Source organism: Bubalus kerabau, chromosome 1 (assembly GCF_029407905.1).
Source record: "Bubalus kerabau isolate K-KA32 ecotype Philippines breed swamp buffalo chromosome 1, PCC_UOA_SB_1v2, whole genome shotgun sequence".
Taxonomy (NCBI): domain Eukaryota; kingdom Metazoa; phylum Chordata; class Mammalia; order Artiodactyla; family Bovidae; genus Bubalus; species Bubalus kerabau.
This window is the reverse complement of record NC_073624.1, coordinates 93498058-93518265: the sequence shown is the minus strand read 5'-3', so window position 1 is coordinate 93518265 and position 20208 is coordinate 93498058. Positions and strand designations below refer to the sequence as shown.

The window sequence follows — 20208 nt, the reverse complement described above, 5'->3', positions numbered from 1 at the left end:
AGAGCACTGTTCTTTTTCAGAATGAACTGGTCAAATTGACTTATTTTTAAAGTGATACTTGACTATGGCCTGTTAAACTTGACTTGGATTTAATTAAACAGCCCTTGGTAACTACTAGTATTTGCAGTGCTGCTGCTGAGTCGCTTCAGTCGTGTCTGACTCTGTGCGACCCCAGAGATGGACCCCACCAGGCTCCCCCGTCCCTGGGATTCTCCAGGCAAGAACACTGGAGTGGGTTGACATTTCCTTCTCCAATGCATGAAAGTGAAAAGTGAAAGGGAAGTCGCTCAGTCGTTTCCAACTCCTAGCAACCCCATGGACTGCAGCCTACCAGGCTCCTCCATCCATGGGATTTTCCAGGCAAGAGTACTGGAGTGGGTTGCCATTGCCTTCTCCAGTATTAGCACATCATTTCCAAAGAAGACTTTTCTTTATTTGACAGTTATATTTCATCCTGGTTGTCAGCATCCTCCATGATTGTCATTTTCTCTATTGTTTTTCTTGAATTTTTTTCCCCAGAGATATGATGGTATTTTCCAAAGAGCTTAATACCTAGGAACAGGATCCAGAAATTATACTTTAACCAATGATCAGTTTACCATTCTGCACTGTAACTCAGCCCATTCTAACATTGTGGGTATAAAAAGAATTCTAACACTGAGCTTTGCAAGGCCCAACAGAAGATAATGATAATTTTCTTCCTAATGTATGTATAGTCCCACCATGTCTTTTCTTCCCCCTTTTCCCATTAATACTCCAGACATGATTTCTAGGTCAAAGTCTATTTCTGTAGTGGCTAATGTTTCTAATGCTGACTCTCCTAGGGCATGTTAAGCATTTTAAGTTATTTATAGCAAGTGGTATGAGATTAGAACTAGACTGGGGCTTGGAAGATTAGTCCACAGGTCACAAACTGCCTGCCTGCATGTGGGTTATAGCTTTTTATTTTGATCCAGAGGTCTGACAGAATGTGGTCCACTGGAGAAGGGAATGCAAACCACTTCAGTATTCTTGCCTTGAGAACCCCATGAACCGTATGAAAAGGCAAAAAGATAGGACACTGAAAGATGAATTCCCCAGGTCAGTAGGTGCCCAATATGCTACTGGAGATCCGTGGAGAAATAACTCCAGAAAGAATGAAGGGATGGAGCCAACGCAAAAACAATACCCAGTTGTGGATGTGACTGGTGATAGAAGCAAGGTCCGATGCTGTAAACAGCAATATTGCCTAGGAACCTGGAATGTCAGGTCCATGAATCAAGGCAAATTTGAAGTGGTCAAACAAGAGATGGCAAGAGTGAACGTCGACATTCTAGGAATCAGCGAACTAAAATGGACTGGAATGGGTGAATTTAACTCAGATGACCATTATATCTACTACTGTGGGCAGGAATCCCTCAGAAGAAATGGAGTAGCCATCATGGTCAACAAAACAGTTGAAATGCGGTACTTGGATGCAATCTCAAAAATGACAGAATGATCTCTGTTCATTTCCAAGGCAAACCATTCAATATCACAGTAATCCAAGTCTATGCCCCAACCAGTAATGCTGAAGAAGCTGAAGTTGAACGGTTCTATGAAGACCTACAAGACATTTTAGAACTAACACCCAAAAAAGATGTCCTTTTCATTATAGGGGACTGGAATGCAAAAGTAGGAAGTCAAGAAACACCTGGAGTAACAGGCAAATTTGGCCTTGGAATACAGAATGAAGCAGGGCAAAGACTAATAGAGTTTTGCCAAGAAAATGCACTGGTCATAGCAAACACCCTCTTCCAACAACACAAGAGAAGACTCTACACATGGACATCACCAGATGGTCAACACCGAAATCAGATTGATTATATTCTTTGCAGCCAAAGATGGAGAAGTTCTACACAGTCAGCAAAAACAAGACCAGGAGCTGACTGTGGCTCAGATCATGAACTCCTTATTGCCAAATTCAGACTGAAATTGAAGAAAGTAGGGAAAACCACTAAACCATTCAGGTATGACCTAAATCAAATCCCTTATGATTACACAGTGGAAGTGAGAAATAGATTTAAGGGCCTAGATCTGATAGATAGAGTGCCTGATGAACTATGGACGGAGGTTCGTGACATTGTACAGGAGACAGGGATCAAGACCATCCCCATGGAAAAGAAACGCAAAAAAGCAAAATGGCTGTCTGGGGAGGCCTTACAAATAGCTGTGAAAAGAAAAGAAGCGAAAAGCAAAGGAGAAAAGGAAAGACATAAGCATCTGAATGCAGAGTTCCAAAGAATAGCAAGAAGAGATAAGAAAGCCTTCCTCAGTGATCACTGCAAAGAAATAGAGGAAAACAACAGAATGGGAAAGACTAGAGATCTCTTCAAGAAAATTAGAGATACCAAGGGAACATTTCATGCAAATATGGGACAGAATGGTATGGACCTATTAGAAGCAGAAGATATTAAGAAGAGGTGGCAAGAATACACAGAAGAACTGTACAAAAAAGATCTTCATGACCCAGATAATCACAATGGTGTAATCACTCACCTAGAGCCAGACATCCTGGAATGTGAAGTCAAGTGGGCCTTAGAAAGCATCACTATGAACAAAGCTAGTGGAGGTGATAGAATTCCAGTTGAGCTATTTCACATCCTGAAAGATGATGCTGCCAAAGTGCCGCACTCAATATGCCAGCAAATTTGGAAAACTCAGCAGTGGCCACAGGACTGGAAAAGGGCAGTTTTCATTCCAATCCCAAAGAAAGGAAATGCCAAAGAATGCTCAAACTACCACACAATTGCACTCATCTCACACGCAAGTAAAGTAATGCTCAAAATTCTCCAAGCCAGGCTTCAGCAATACGTGAACCTTGAACTTCCAGATGTTCAAGCTGGTTTTAGAAAAGGCAGAGGAACCAGAGATCAAATTGCCAACATCCACTGGATCATTGAAAAAGCAAGAGAGTTCCAGAAAAACATCTATTTCTGCTTTATTGACTATGCCAAAGCCTTTGACTGTGTGGATCACAATAAACTGTGGAAAATTCTGAAAGAGATGGGAATACCAGACCACCTGATCTGCCTCTTGAGAAATCTGTATGCAGGTCTGGAAGCAACAGTTAGAACTGGACATGAAACAACAGACTGGTTCCAAATAGGAAAAGGAGTACGTCAAGGCTGTATATTGTCACCCTGCTTATTTAACTTATATGCTGAGTACATCATGAGAAATGCTGGGCTGGAAGAAGCACAAGCTGGAATCAAGATTGCCGGGAGAAATATCAATAACCTCAGATATGCAGATGACACCACCCTTATGGCAGAAAGTGAAGAGGAACTAAAGAGCCTCCTGATGAAAGTGAAAGAGGAGAGTGAAAAAGTTGGCTTAAAACTCAACATTCAAAAAGCAAAGATCATGGCATCTGGTCCCATCACTTCATGGGAAATAGATGGGGAAACAGTGAAAACAGTGTCAGACTTTATTTTTGGGGGCTCCAAAATCACTGCAGATGGTGACTGCAGCCATGAAATTAAAAGACGCTTACTCCTTGGAAGGAAAGTTATGACCAACCTGGATAGCATATTCAAAAGCAGAGACATTCCTTTGCCAACAAAGGTCCGTCTAGTCAAGGCTATGGTTTTTCCAGTGGTCATGTATGGATGTGAGAGTTGGACTGTGAAGAAAGCTGAGCGCCGAAGAATTGATGCTTTTGAACTGTGGTGTTGGAGAAGACTCTTGAGAGTCCCTGGACTGCAAGGAGATCCAACCAGTCCATTCTGAAGGAGATCAGCCCTGGGAGTTCTTTGGAAGGAATGATGCTAAAGCTGAAACTCCAGTACTTTGGCCACCTCATGCGAAGAGTTGACTTATTGGAAAAGACTCTGCTCTGATGCTGGGAGGGATTTGGGGCAGGAGGAGAAGGGGACGACAGAGGATGAGATGGCTGGATGGCATCACTGACTCGATGGACATGAGTCTAAGTGAACTCCGGGAGTTGGTGATGGACAGGGAGGCCTGGCATGCTGCGATTCATGGGTTGCAAAGAGTCTGACACGACTGAGCGACTGAACTGAACTGAACTGAACTGAACCTAACTAGGATTTTTTTTATTTCATAATTTTTTTTTTGAAGGGAGTCAAAACTGTTTACTTGACAACACAATTAAACAGCTGGTGGTTTAAAAGTCAGTCTAGGTTCAAGATGGCAGATTAGAAGGATGTGTGCACCCATCTCCTCCTGTGAGAGCAAAATATTGCAACTATCTGTTGAACAACCATCGACAGGAGGATGCTGGAGCCCACCAAAAAAAATACCCCATCTGCTAGTGTTGGAGACTCTTCCTCTGGTGGCATGGGTTGGCAGTGGCTCACTGCAGGAACCTGGACACCCGTAGCGGCCTCCATAAAATCTGTATAATGAGACACTTAATACCTATACTTGAAAGTTTCTGCATATTGATTTGATTGAAAAGTCAGAAGATTTTCAACACCAGGCTCACATCTCTTCATGGAAGTGTCGTTGGCTTACAGTGAATGGCAGCTATCCATTTTTAATGGAATACACACCATGCCTTCTCTCATTTCCTTTCAGCACCAAAGGCATTGAGTTTACAAACCCTGCAGCCTTTGTATGTTTGAGCATCATTTTCCTCCTTCAGCATAAACCTTACTGCCTTATTTTAAAACTGAGCACCTTCCAGACATTGCCTTTGTTCATTTATAATTCGATCCTCTAAGTGACAGGGATTTTTTACCAAGGTGATTCTTTAAAATGCCCTGTTTCTTGTTTGTGGCCCTTGAAACTTCTCATAAGAGCAACAGCCTTGCCAGAGAGGTTATAGACCTTCTGATCTTAAAAGTAAAACTGAGTTAACACCATTTATCAGCTTTTACTTGAAAAAGAAACAAAAAATGGGTTTCAGTGTTTTGGTTTCTGTATACAGCGACAGCAACTCTAGACGAATCAGTTTGTCAGAAGAGCCCGTTTCTGAGTAAATACTTCAGTTCATCTCTTTTTAATGCTGAGCATGTTTTGGGAGAGGGGCATCTTTCTGGTAGCCTGATTAGAAGTATCTTTTCATTGTGTAATCAACATGAAGGATGACATTTCTATGCCAGAGGTCTCAGATTTTCCTGATTTCATGGAACATATTAGAGCCAACTGCTGGAATGTTTATTCTGGCGAATAGAGTAGTTGGATTCTTTCCTCGCCTGTTTCTAAAGTGTTGACTGAAACATGTCTTCTGTTGGTGGCACTTGAAGAGCCTCATAGTAGGTGCAGATGGCAACTTTAAAAATAATTACCTGAGCCAGTAGAGAAGAGTGCATATAATACACAGAACAGTGAGTTAGTGTCTAGACTGCAGATAGACGTTCAAACATTCCTGCATTTTTCCCTTCCCCAAACGCTAGACTTCACCTTCCAGTCAGAGTATTTCTCCACTACAGAAAATATCCAGGAAGAGGAAATCATCACCACAGATCATATTACATGCATTTTAGTGTATTTTTTGGTTTTTTTACCTTGCATTCTTGTTTTTATCTCAGTTGGGTACTTTTTTCCCCCGGCTTTGGTTTTCTTTCCCATGTCTGGAGTCAGAATAAATCTGAGGCATAGCAGTTAGGACTTCAACAAGATGGAACTAGTTTTTAGAACCCTAGGGCTTACAGAGGAGCTTGGGGCCTCAGGTATACTTTACATTTATTATCTTCTTTGTTTCTTGTGTTTTCTGCAGTGTCATGCCAGATTAGCAGTAGCACAAAAGGACTAAATCTTTCCACTCCCACAATACTGCCATTTGAGGGAAAAGGGATTGTTTTAGCAATTTACCTTTGTATTCTTAGAAATACTTTCAAAAAGTATAAAGATGAATACACAATATTTAATGTTAGACATTTATGTTTGTGGTAAATAAGTCAAGTTTCTGTATGAGAGTGAGGTGTAGAGTGGTAAACCAAATTTTTTTTTTTTAATTTCACTGGCACCCCCCTTGCAGTGCACAACCCTGCTGCTCCACAGGGGCCCTCAGGGCAGAACCAAATTTAAATAACAACGTGGCCATTCATTTGCCTCTGATGTAATTTTTGCCGATTCTAAAAAGGACTTGGTGAAAGCCTTAATTACCTCGCCCTGTCTGGAGAGAATTAAGCAATGAATACAGCATCACATTTAATATGGAGAAAATTTTTCTATAGCTATTATATAACTTCTAATTTTCAGATTGATTTGGCATAATATAGATTATTTTCTGCCACTAACTAAAAAATAAAAAATTTAAAAGTCAGAAAGTCATGTCCTAGGTTCTAAAAGACATCAACAAATACATTTTTTAGTTGACTATTTATGATTGTTGATTTGGAAGTCAACATCTTAACCAATTGAAGGCTATGAGAATTCTGGCTGAAACTTCTGCAGTATAATTGGCTACATATTGAAAATTCATTCTTCATAAGTACTTTTCAGAAGGCTTCTTATTTTTCTTGTGTGTAACTTCATTTTTTGTACCTATTGAAGAATCGAGGTCTAATGTAATCCTTGTACATAGAGTAGAGAACACCTAGAAACAAAATACGTGTATCAATAGAGTATTCATGGGAAACAAACACTGCATTTCTTCACTTGTATTTTTTCTAAAACTAACCTACAATTAAAAACAAACACCCTCTATCTTATTAATTTGGGGTTTAGATCATACAAGTGGCTCCAGGAAAAAAACAAAACAAAACTCAATTTCGATCCCTGGGTTGGGAAGATCCCCAGAGTAGGAAACAGCAACACCCTTGAACCAACCCAGTATTCCCGCCCGGAAAATCCCATGGACAGAGAAGCCTGCTGGGCTATACAGTCCGTGGGGTCACAAAGAGTTGGACGCTGATGAGCACACATGCACGCTACCTCTTAAATGTAGGTGCTTCCTGGAGTTCTGATCCCAATGCTTTTCTCACCTCATTCACACCTGTTGTTTCACTTGTAAGCAAGTAGATCTCTCTTCTGAGAGTGAGACCCACATATAGACTATATTAAATGTGACATTTCTACCTCCCATATGTAGATGGTCTCCAAAACTTGTATATAAGCAAATATGTTGAGCATGCCCCTCAAAATGTGCATTTATAAACAAAATAAATGTACTATAGTCAGTCAATATACTGATAAATCTTTTTTGTCTTGTTTTGTTTTTGGCTTTGGCTGCGCAGTGTGGCATGTGTGCTTGGGTGCAAAATCATCTTGGTTGTGTCTGACTCTTTACGACCTTATGGACTGTAGCGCACTGGGCTCCTCTGTCAAGAATACTGGCGTGGGTTGCCATGCCCTCCTCCAGGGGATCTTCCTGAACCAGGGTTCAAACACACATCTCCTGCATTGGCAGGCAGGTTCTTTACCACTAGCACCACCTGGGAAGCCCAGTAAGGCATGCAGGGTCTTAATTCTTCCACCAGGGATAGAACCCATGCCCCCTGAACTGGGAGTGTGGAGTCTTAATCACTGGACTACCAGGGAAGTCCCCCCGCAGGCATCTTTCTAAACTGTTATCCCGACTATGTTACTCCCCTGTTTAAACCCTTCACTGGTTTACTTCATCTTGTTACTCCTCAACTAGCAACCATGAAAATCTACAGGGGGATCTGTTTTATATCAATTTAGCTCAGCTGTCACTATGTTTTCTAGGATTCCCTTCTCTGCACGGTGGTGGTGGTAGTTTAGTCGCTAAGTCGTGTCCGACTCTTGAGATCCCATGGACTGTAGCCCGTCAGGATCCTCTGTCCAAGAATATCTAGTGGTTTGCCATTTCCTTCTCCAAGGGATCTTCCCCGACCCAGGGATCAAACTCATGTCTCCTGCACTGCAGGCAGATTCTTTACCAACTGAGCTACCAGGGAAGCCTCCTTTTCTGCATAGTTCTGAGTTAGCTTGGCCATGAGAGACATTTGACTTGAGATCTGAAGGTGAAAAGTGAAGCAGCACCTGCCAAATACTTTTTGCACTTGTTAGGCTTGGTATAGAGGACCAGGTGCTATTATAGTTTGTGTGTGTTGTTTATCTGCTGGCTCTCTTTGCTACTGTTGGGCAGCAGTCAGGCCCACAGGCCTTTCAGCTCCTTGTGAATCTCCTCTATTAGCTTTTCTGGCTCCCGGGCCAGATGTGGATAATAGAAGGTGCCAGCTTTTCTGAAAGGTCATGCCATTTAGGTCAGAGTCGACAAGATTCTGACTCAAGTTTCCACTTGTCTTTGTGGGTTCCAGTTCATCCTTGCAGATTCTAGTTTCTTTTTCCTTCCCAACTTCTGCCTTGTTCAGGTGCCAGGATTAGAAATATAACCAACAGCCTAACATGGACTGTTTGACCAGCTCCCCAAATTGCTTAAGGTCATATCTCTATAATAAATCCCTTTTTCTGTATCACTACTAGTAGTTTTCGAAGGAAATGGCAACCCACTCCAGTATTCTTGCCTGGGAAATCCCATGGAGAGAGGAGCCTGGCTACACAGTCCATGAGGTTATGAAAGAGCTGGACAAGACTTAGTGACTAAACAACAAAAACGGCAGAAAATAAATAAATAAATAAAAGCATAAAAAAAAAATAAAAAATAAACAACAAAAACAACTAGTAGTTTTGCTTATCTGATTGAACAGAATGATACAGAATTTGGTATTAGAAGCTCCCAGAGGAACATAACCCTAACATAACATAACATAACCCAGAGGATTGGTTCTGTGAGTTAGTTCTGGGTTATTTGGCGTTGGTTCTCTAATCTGATTAGATTTAAAGGTATTAATGGCCTTTCTCCCCACTTCCAGCGGCTAAGAGTATGCTGGCAGTCCATGGCATACATTAGCAAAACATTAAAAAAATTATCACCTTGCAGATACCCTTAATCAGGTGTCTATAGAAAGCAAGGCCTTAGGTGATCAAGTATATACTGCCATAGCACATTTAGTGGAAATAAGAAGTATAATATAGTTGTTTACTTCTAAGTGTACTGGAACTCTTGGGAAAACTATACAATGGGCTCATGGCTTTTTTTTTTAAAGATGCAATTTATTTTTTTTATTTAGATACACAAAGTCTCAGTTGCAGCATGTGGGATCTAGTTCCCTGATCAGGGATCAAACCCAAGTCCCTGCATTGGGAGCTTGGAGTCTTAGCCACTGGACCTCCAGGGAAGTCCCTGGGCTCATAGCTTTTAATTCCTAGCTCAGGTTTGCATGAGAGATCTGAAAGCTTTATGACTTTCCAAAAAGAAACTCAATTCCTGTGGCCATGAGATTGCTACTTTTGAAAAATATCCACAGAGTCTAATCTTTTGAGTGATTAATCACAACACAAAATGAATTCCAAACCTCACAACACCTCTTATATTAAATTTTAGGGCATTGCTTTGGAAGGAATGGGACTCTGAAAACTGAAATGGGGACATATGGTCAGATTTCAGTGAAAGTGGGTCCTTGAGCCCCGATATCTTACTGACTCTCCTTTGCCAGGAGAAACAGTCCTCTATATCTGTCTGAGAAAGACTGAAACTTGGACGAAAAAGTAGTCTCCACTAAATGAAGCTGAAATACCAGAACTTCCTTAGTATACTTCCATGGTAGAGCAGTGGTTCTTCTGACCTGTGGAGTAAGGGCTCTTATGGTAGGGAAAGCTAAGTGTAAACCATTCTATATGCATCTATTATCAAAGTAATACTGCATTCCCAGGGGGACTGTACAGCTTAGTGTCATCAGCAACGACTTAAAGATGCCAGGGTGGCGATTTCTACCACATCTCTATTCATTTTGCCTCTTTTGCCAGAAGGCAGAGAGATCCTAGAGAATGATAATGGATTTATAAAAACTTAATCAGGTGATCAGTCTAATTGCAGCTATCGTACAGGTGTGGTTTCAGTGCTATAGCAAACCAACATAATTTTTGCTATCTGATTTGCAGCTGTTAATCCGATGGATTGCTTTTTTCTGCACACCTTTTAGTATAAAAAGACTGTCAGAAGCAGTTTGCTTTCATCTGGCAGGGCCAGTGGTATACTTTCAGAGCTCAGTCTCAGGACTGTGTGAACTTTTCAGCCCTATGCCACAATCTAGTCTGTAGGACCTTGATCATCTCTATTCCACAGGACAGCACATCAGTCCATTACACTGATCTGATCTATCAAGGGGAAATTGCTGCTATATTGTTAGGCTAGGGAGAAGGGTGTCTGGAATGTATACCTTCTGGGGCATTTCTTAGTACTCCCATGTTCTGTGATTAAAGAAGGTGGAAAATTACACCCAATACAGGAAGGATGATTAATGACCCACATCATTTAAGAATGAAGGTTTGGGTTAACAGCCCAGTCAAATAACTATGAATAGCCAAGGTGTTTTTGGAAGGCAAAGGATGGAAAAATGCCTAGTGGAAAAACATGGTTATAATCTGAGCCATGCTTACCTGACCAGTTGCAAAAACAAAGACTGGTTAGGAATATTTGTTCCTTATTTTTATATGAATACACTTGTGTATATTCACCAGTTTTTTGTTTTTTTTTTTTTTTTTCTGTTTGCCACTTTCATTTACCTACCATCTAATATAAAAAGTGTTAATAGTAGTTAAACTTATATCTCAGTATTTAAGTCACAGGATATCAAAAGAGAACATGACTCAGCTCAAAAATGAATCAACATCACCCAAAGGGACTTTGAATCCTCTTGGGGAGAGAGCATGTTTTCGGTTATACAAGGCATGTTTGATTTTGCCATTTGTTTTTATTTGAAGGTAAGTGTATCAAGAGATGTATATATGGATGCCAGGAGGACAAGTAGTAGAAGGTGATGGATTTGTGTTGTGTCAACTTAGCTAAAATGTAACTAGGTTTTCCAGAATTCCTTTCCTTTTGTCAACTACAAATTGGAACTTGCCATCTACCTTGATAAGTATTAAATCGTGTGCTGCTGCTGCTGAGCTCTTGATTTTCAACACCCCCCGAAAGGAGTTTAGGGTAGAAAGCAGAAATGAGGCACTCTGTGCTCAGGGAAAAACTGGGAAGGCAGGTCTTCAGATAGTTAGATATTTTCAGGAGCTGACTTAATGAGCCCAATTCTTTTATATCCTATCTAGAAAAGCACTAAAATCCTTCATAGTGATGACTATTCTTTGTGACCACCAGAAAGCTTCACAAGACTAGCAGAAACCTTCTGGAAAATATGTGCTTGACTCCATGTATTCCCCCTTCACCAAAATCCACCCCACCCCTGCCTCTTTGGAGCAGTTTCTCAGAGCTATCTGAGGTGCTGCCTCCCAGGCTGAAATCTTCATTTTGCCCCAAATAAACCTCAACTCGCAACTGTCACATTGTGCATTTTTTTAAGTCGACACTTTCATCCCCTGAAAAACTGCACAGGAGATATTTAGCATGCGCCTAGAAGGCAGAGGTAAAGCAACAGCCAAGTTCTCTTAACCCGACAAGGCACTGCCGCAGCATGTTTTTGCTTATCTGCTGGACCACTTCGTTGGCATGGGGCAGCAATCAGGAGTGCAGCTACCATGCCTCCTGCTGACTTTCCTCTTTCACTTTCTCTGACTCCTTGGCCAGGTCTGTGTTTAGTTCCAGGATGAGGGGCATCAGCTTTTTCTATGTCACCCCCAGCATTTACTTTGAAGGCTTAGAAATGATGAGAACTCCACAAGGATTCCAGAATATCCTGTGTGTTCTAGGTCATCCTTGTAGGTTCTAGATTTTCCTTGCTTTTCTCATTTTTCATCTACCATTTCTTAATAACTGCTTGCTCTGACCACTTCAGGTCCCAGTTCCTGATACATAAGCAAGAGCCTTACAATTACATAAATCCAAATACCTATAACAATTCTCTTACTTTATGTTACTACTAGTAGTTCTACAGTCTCAACAAACACAGATTTATCTCCTACCATACCAAGCTATGTAGAGCTCCACTAACATGCCATGCTTTTGTGACTTTTTCCTCTGCCTAGAGCCCCAACTTCCTTCTCTGCTTAGTTATTTCCTCTACATTCTTGGCTCACCACATGGTTTGCATCCTTAGAGAGGTCTCCCCTGGATTCTCAGCTCTAGATGCCCCTCCTTTGTGCTTGTGCTTCCATGGCAACCTGTGTTATTTTGTTGTCGTACATTTGACTTTATATTGTCTTCTCCTGCTCTTGGTCTCAGAGAAGGCAATGGCACCCCACTCCAGTACTCTTGCCTGGAAAATCCCATGGACGGAGGAGCCTGGTAGGCTGCAGTCCATGGGGTCGCTAAGAGTCGGACACAACTGAGCGACTTCACTTTCACTCTTCATTTTCATGCATTGGAGAAGGAAATGACAACCCACTCCAGTGTTCTTGCCTGGAGAATCCCAGGGATGGGGGAGCCTGGTGGGCTGCCATCTATAGGGTCGCACAGAGTTGGACACGACTGAAGTGACTTAGCAGCAGCAGCAGCTCTTGGTCTCTCTCCCTAAGGAGACTAAACTGCTGGAGGGTAGGGAGTTACTTTTTATATCCCTAGACTAGCAAGTGCCTTGCACATAGCACATGCTCAGTGTTTGCTGAATGATGAAAATGAGAACACATTACTGTGTAGTAACATTTCCTGTTGTATTTTGTTCAAGTATCACATATAACAGCTCATAGTAAGAAGATAATTACCATATAACTCCCTCTAGGCAAGTCCCACACTCATCATCTCATAATCCTAGACCTACTCAGGCAGAATCTACTTTACACAGTATGAAGGGGAGCTAAGAACATTATGACTTGTTCTTATTAATGTAGACAAAAAAACCTAGATAATTTAGGTCCCAAAGTAAATTCTTTGTCTATCTGAACTATCTGATTTAGCTGTTGATATAGCCTGAATAAACCAGATAATTTTACACCATTCTTTGGATTTTACTGTGTAAATGTCACTTAATTTACAGACTAATAAAAAAAATTGCCTATTGCTCAAGCTGAATAGCTGAGTTACATAGGGTATAAACTATTCACTCGTCCTTTTATCACAGAGGATAATACAAACTATAACTTAATTATTTCCTGGGTTTTTCCTTTTAAAAATTGAAGTATATTTCACATACAACATTATGGTACACAACATAATGATTCTGTATTTGTATGTATTGTGAAATGATCATCACAATAAGCCTAGTTAATATTTATCACCAGATATAGTTACAGAATTTTTCCTTTTGATGAGAACTTTCAAGATCTACTCTCTTAGCAACCTTCAAATAGGCAATACAGCATTATTAACTATAGTCACCATGCTATACATTATATCCCCATGACTTATGCATTTTATAACTGGAATTTTGTACCTTTGCCTACTGAGGTTTTTTAAGTGCTTAAAATACCATGACATTAAGCCTATAACTGGGCAGCAACCTCAACCAAGTGAAGATCGCTGCCTTTCTTTCCAATCCTCCTCCATTAATCATCTTGATCCAATATTCATGAATGAATATAAATGAATGAATAAATAAAAATACTCTCTAATCTGAATGAATGAATAATGAAAATACTCTCAAAGATGGTTAAATCATATACAAATTAAGTAGGTTACCTAGAGTCACAGCTCCTACAACAAATCCTTGGGCAGCAACTCTCATGTGAATAAGATGAATGGACATTTTCTGATCTCTTCTGTATTTTAACTTGTAAAGACCATAGGACACCACAGTCACAAAGCCTGCTATCCCTGTAAATTAAAAAAGTAGAGATTATATAAATAGCAGGCTAAAATTTCCCAAGAACTTAGAGATTTGAATAAAGGGCTGCCCAAGGGATCAGTACGTGGAAGATAAGCAAGCAAAACACCAAAAAAATACTTCATTAATGGATTCAGTATCTGCAGTTATGACTCTTTCAGAAAAAATTGAATTATATAGTATAGAAACTTGTCTAGTAATTTTCCTGAGGCATGGTTTCAAATTTGTAAGCAGTAAGACTTTTATTTGGGGCAAGCTGTTTAACCAGTGAGTGAACTAACCAAAATCTTAGCATTCATAGCTTTTGGGTGTTTGGCTTTAGTCCTCTCTATTTTTATTAATATTAAATAAGCAGTAAATCTATTGAAGTGAAAGAAACTTTAATATCTTAAGTGAAAATGACCTGTTGAGTTTTAATAAGGGGTAAAAAGGTGTGAATATTTGCATGAGAAGCCTGTGAATCTGGGAAGAACTGTGATTCTAAAAAATTCCAGAAGCCCATACAAATATTTTTGTATTCCTTACATATGTCAAGAACTGAATATACTGCTGTGATAACCAAGATTGTATGCAGTTGACTCTAAAACAGAAAACTGAATAGCAATCAACTGAATAGGGAAAATTCTAGTAAGTGATTTGAAACAGTGTGAGAAGTTAATCCATGACAAATCAAAATAACCATATAACAAATAAGGGGATGACTATCTGAACTAGCTTGAATTTACATCTCACACCAGACCCTCCAAAAAACTCGGGATGGGTTAGAGTTAAGTATGAAAACAAAACAAATTTATTAAGAAAATCTAGAAGAAAATAGAACAGAATATTTATGACATCTAAAAAAGGGGTAAGGTAGATTTAAAGTGAGGACAAAAATGCTGTATTTTGATGATAGAATAAAGGAAACTTCTGCATGGTAAAAGCGTGGCTCTATTTGGGGGGGGGGATCTCTCTTCTACTGATTTATGCATCTACTTTAATCAATACCACATTGTCTTGACTACTATATCTCTATAGTAACCCTTAACATCAGGTAAAGATGATTCCTCCCACTTTTTCTCAAAAAAGGTTGCTTTATGTCAAATCTCAACATGAATCAGCCATAGGTATACATGTACCCCCTCTTGAAGCTCCCCATCTCCCTCCCCATCCCACCCCTCTAGGTTAATACAGAGCCCCTGTTTGAATTTCCTGACCCATACAGCAAAGCAATTATCCTTCAATAAAAAATAAATAAATTTAAAAAGAGGTTGTTTTAGTCATTCTAGAACTTTTGCCTTTATATGAATTTTAGAATAAGTTTGTTTATATCTACAAAAAAACCCCATTGCTGGTATTTTGATAGGAATTACACTAAACCCATAGATGAGTTTGGGGAAAACTGACATCTTTATTGAGTCATACAATGCATGAACACAACAGTCTCTATATTCATTTAGGTCTTCTTTGATTTCTTTCATTAGCATTTTGTATTTTTCACCATACAGATTTTATATGTTTTCTGAAGCTTGAAAGTGAAAGTGTTAGTTGCTCAGTCATGTCTGACTCTTTGCAACACCATGGACTGTAGCCTGCCAGGCTCCCCTGTCCCCTGTCCATGGAATTTTCCAGGCAAGAGTACTGAAGTGGGTAGCTATTCTCTTCTCTAGGGAATCTTCCTGACTCAGGGATTGAACCCATGTCTCCCGCACTACAGGCAGATTCTTTACTGTCTGAGCCAGCAGGAAAACCCTAATCATTTCATTTTCTTTAGAGTGACTGTAAATGGTCTCATGTCTTTAATTTTGGCTTCCATGTGTTTGTTGTTAGTATATGGAAATGCAATTGGTGCTTAACTAGAATAGCAAGTTTTGACCAACTATGTTGGCGTGTGTTTGTCTCTATGGGTGGGTGAGGATATATTTATTCTAAGAATCAGAGTAAATAATCACATTTATATGAAAATTTTGTATGCTAATTAGCAATAAGTGAAATTGAAATAAAAATTACAAACAAAAACAGCAAAAAACAAATTACAGTAAAACAGTGATGGCAGGTACACTGAGAAACAGGTACAATGCTGAAAGCTCTGTAAAGATTTAGCCAAATCATTCTGGAAAGAAATCTGAAAAGATATAATAATTGATATTAAACTAACATGTGAGAAGTTTAAGAGGGAAGGGACATATGTATACCTATGACTGATTCATGTTGATATATGACAGAAACCATCACAATATTGTAAAGTAATTACCCTCCAATTAAAAATAAAATTAAAAAAAAACTGAACATGCTTCATGCCCTGAAAATTCTACTTTGGGGAAAATACTCCAAGGAAGTAAGCAAAAGAAAAGTCAAGAAGTTGACACAAAGATGTTTATGGCTACACTATGTATGAGGAAAAACAAAACAACCCAAATGGCCCAAACAGAGGAAAAACTATCAGAGCTGTAAAAAAAATTGTAAATATAATTATACTTACATTATAGTATAATATACTACTATGAAATATTAAGTAAAAGAAGCAAAAATAAATAATCTATTGACACAGAGTTTAAATACATGTAATGTTTTGAGGTGTCATTATTTAGACCTTAGCAGTGATCATAAGATTTTAAACAATATAAATCAATTATAACGACAGAAGTCAAGATAAGAAATTAAAATGTTCTATAAATTATCTGCATAGAATACTCCATCCTGCGGAAGAAAATACTTAGTAGATATTCTTAATAAAACGAGTAAAACAAACTAATAATATATATACAAATTTTATCATTTAGTTTTCTAGCAAAAACTTGGCTCTCTTCCCTTATCAAGACTCTGTTCTTACTGAAATTTGTTTTGCTTCTTTTAGAGATTAAAGTCAGAACCTTTACTGTTTTCCATACAGAATCTCTGTAGTTTGTATATAATTGAGTTTAGCTGGAAACACTTTCATCTTTCTACTTTAATCACCCTAAATGTCTCTGGAAAAACAATTTAATTTGCAACAGACACAGTGATTAATCTGTTCATTATAGTGATCTGTTCAAGTGACACTGAGTTCTTGAATTTTTTTTCTAGTTATAAATGCTAAAGATGAAAAAAAATGCTAAAGATGATGAAATAATCACTATAAAATTATTTGCCTCCATTTCTTGTGCTATTACAAGCCTTAATCAAATTAAGTGAAACTTTTAAACACAGAATACTACTTTAAAGTAAAATTTTGATTATTTTTGATACGTGAATAATGACACATAAAGTTGCTAGATTTGTAGTGACATTTAATGGAAACATATGACTTATACCTATCTAGAAGCTTTTGTGGAATTAATCACAAACTTATGTTTGTATGATTTATATACATATATATTTAAATTTTATTGAAGTATAATTGATTTACAACCTTGTGTTAATTTCTGCTGTACAACAAAGTGATTCTGTTTTACATATATATTTTCTTATTCATATTCTTTTCCATTTATAGTTAATCACATTATATTGAGTATAGTTACCTGTATATATGTATGATTTAAATACTTTTTAAAAAATAGTTTCCAGACTAAACACTAGGAGAGAGGGATGGCTGAAGTATACACTAATAATGCTTAGGGCAGCTAAAGTATCCAAAAGAGAAGGAAGAGAAAGCTTAGCTTTTGAAACAAAATACTGGTGCTTAGATTTTTTTTTTTTTAATTCCACATATATATAGTATTTGATAAAAATGTAAACACATTAAATATGTGTTGGGAAAGGATAAAGAGGCCAAGACTCCAGATACAATTATAATAATATTGATACTTCTTGCATCAAGCGTTTATTTAACCATCAATCTTAGCATCTGGAACACATCAGGAAGCCAACAACAAGCCTCAGAGAATGAACACCAAAGTTCATGCTCTCAAGTATATAGGTAGGCCCAGACTTTCATTCAGAGCTTCTTAACTCTGAATTGACTCACAGTTCTTTTGAGCTTGGGTATCTAGCTTCTGGCAACACAGAATATTAGAAGCAGAAGTTTCTGATGGTACCCAACAGTAATGGAAGAAAGAGAAAAATCTATAAACGTTGGACACAAGAACTTAAAGAGGTATGTAGATCTTCCTTACCTTGTGATGGGATTACATCTTGATAAACCCATCATAAGCTGAAAATACTGTAAGTCAAAAATTCATTTAATACACCCTCACCTATTGAACATCGTAACTCAGCCTAGCCTACTTTAAACGTGCTCAGAGTACCTACATTAGCCTGTAGTTAGGCAAAATCATTGAATGCAAAGCCTATTTTATAATACAGTGTTGAATATCTCACGTAACTTATTGAATATTGTACTGAAAGTGAAAAACAGGATGTTGGGTACAGAGTGGTTGTGAAGGTATTGGGTGTTTACCTTCATAATGGTGAGGCTGACTGGGAGCTGCTGCTGTCCAGCACCACCATAAGAGTATTGTATCACATATCGTTAGCCCAGGAAAAGACCAACATTCAAAATATGATTTCTACCTGAATGCACATTGCTTTCTCATCATCTCAAAGTCAAAAAGTCATAACTCTGTATACAGAGTCTCTGTATACATCTCAATAGTTCCTAACAGACTCAGTCTAATAAACTGAATTGGCTGCTACTGATTCTAAATCATTATAGAAAAGTTACAGTCTATTCAATCAATTCTATTTAGACTGGTTGGGAAGTTTTTTAAAAAATTTTGTATATAAAACTGTAATTTTATATTTTATATTTATTTATTGGCTGTGCCAAGAGGCATGTGGGATCTTAGTTCCCCAATTAGGGATTGAATCCAACCCCCTTGCACTAGACATGCAGAATCTTAACCACTGGACCACAAGGGAAGTACCTGGCAATGAGTACTTTTAAATAGACTGTGAATGAAAATGAATTAAATGGAATAAAAATTTGATGCTTCATAATAATAATAGCTAACATTTACTGAGTATTTGTCATATACTAGGAACCATGCTGAAAGTTTAACTCATACATGCATAGAAGGGGTTAGCTTCAATTATCTGAAAGTATTCAATTATATAAAATATTTCAATACTCAAAGATACTGGTCGAGGTATTATTGTGTTATTACAGTTTTACAGTATCCAGTCAAGGCTTGTACTTACCTACAGGGACAAACGGGGAGTCTCTAGATTTTCTGATCAGTCGGGATAACTGGCCTTCGTCTTCATCTGCTGACCACTGGTTATCTGAAGACATTTTTCTCTCTAATAACTAGGGGATAAATGTGGTTGCTATGAATGATCAGAAAGAATCTGTTTCCCTCTTCCAATATACTCTTGATTATGTGTTCTTCATTTGCTTGACATGACTGTCTGCTCAACTGAAATAAAGTTATCTTTCCTTCACCCTCTGCATTGTGGAATCCTTTCATTTTGTTTAGGGGTGGAGGAAAAAGAAATATACAGAGTGGTAAATAATAATCAGATTCCATGAATATAGAGTAAAAACATAGATCATAGGAATGTTACTCAGTCCCTTTCACTGCTCGGCATTTGTAATCATTGGGAATCTCAGAACTTCCACAAAGAGTAAGAGCAGAGTTTCTATTACAAAATACAGTTTTAAAGAATGATGGCAAAGCCAATATAGGCAAAAATAACTCCAGATTTACAGTTGCTGGGAGAATGACCACTCCAGTTCTGCAGAATGTGTAGGGTACTATAAAGTCATTGAGATTTTTACCAAGCACCTACCATGTACCAGGTGTACCCTAGTCAATGGAAATAATCTTCCTTGTCTGCATAGGATGAATGAGGAAGCTAGCAAGAGCAACTATAATCACAATCAACATGATCTGGAAGTATCTGTTTGTTATCCATGCAACCCTCTATTTTTAACCCTCAAATCTGAAATACGATGGCTTCATTTTTTGATATCAACCAGCTTTCATCAGAAAATGTAATCTGGTAAATGGCAGAAGCACAATACCTTTAGCGTACTCCACCACCTGCAGCCTGTCTTCTGGTGTTCGCTTAGCAGGAAGCCGTGGATCAGAACAGGCTTTGCAAAGACGGGACACGTTCAGGTGCAATTTCTAACTAATTGATAATGGGAAAGCCAGTACCCTCGCCCAGCAAGGGGGAGTGGCCGGCTGGTATTGGCCAAGGTTTCATAAGCCCCAGCTGGAAACTTACTAGTAGCAGGACCTGGACCACAAACATTAGGGTTTCGAAGATAACACTCAAGGAAACATTAAGCTTTTCAAGAAAAGGCCTTTCCTTCTGCCTTCAAAAGGGCGCTCCCAATTTGCTCTGTGGTTGAGTCCCCGTTACCCAACTCCTAGTTCAGAAATTGAATGGGAAGTGGGGGCAGGGTTACAACAGTGGGTTTGTAGGTGGGAGTGGGGTTAGCTTTATGAGGCCAAGATTCTTGTGGTCTTTTAGTGCGCTTTTCAGATGGCCGCCCACGGTGGCGGAGATCTGAGGCTGAGGAGCCGCAAGCCTGTTGGGACCTCATCTGACCGCCAAGCCCTCACACCTGAGCTCCACGTGGAGCTGGGAGCTGCACGCTCGCCCTGCCAGGAAGGATGTGACATCACTGTGCCCT

At 38.9% G+C, this 20208-nt stretch overlaps 1 protein-coding gene across 2 annotated transcripts; it reads right to left on the bottom strand.

Annotated features, from left to right (window-relative positions):
- Nucleotides 1–5831: 5831 nt before the first annotated feature.
- Nucleotides 5832–20000, bottom strand: HIGD1C (HIG1 hypoxia inducible domain family member 1C). Of its 2 annotated transcripts, none has more exons than XM_055583482.1 (4): nt 19591–20000; nt 18765–18873; nt 13523–13657; nt 5832–6526 (listed from the first exon to the last, which is right to left on the bottom strand). In XM_055583482.1, the coding sequence occupies exons 2-4, from the start codon at nt 18856–18858 to the stop codon at nt 6462–6464; spliced, it is 294 nt and encodes a 97-aa protein (XP_055439457.1). In that variant the 5' UTR covers nt 18859–18873; nt 19591–20000; the 3' UTR covers nt 5832–6461. The 2 variants fall into 2 exon arrangements, with proteins under 2 accessions (XP_055439457.1, XP_055439451.1); XM_055583476.1 differs by lacking the exon at nt 19591–20000 and adding an exon at nt 19356–19500.
- Nucleotides 20001–20208: the final 208 nt, after the last annotated feature.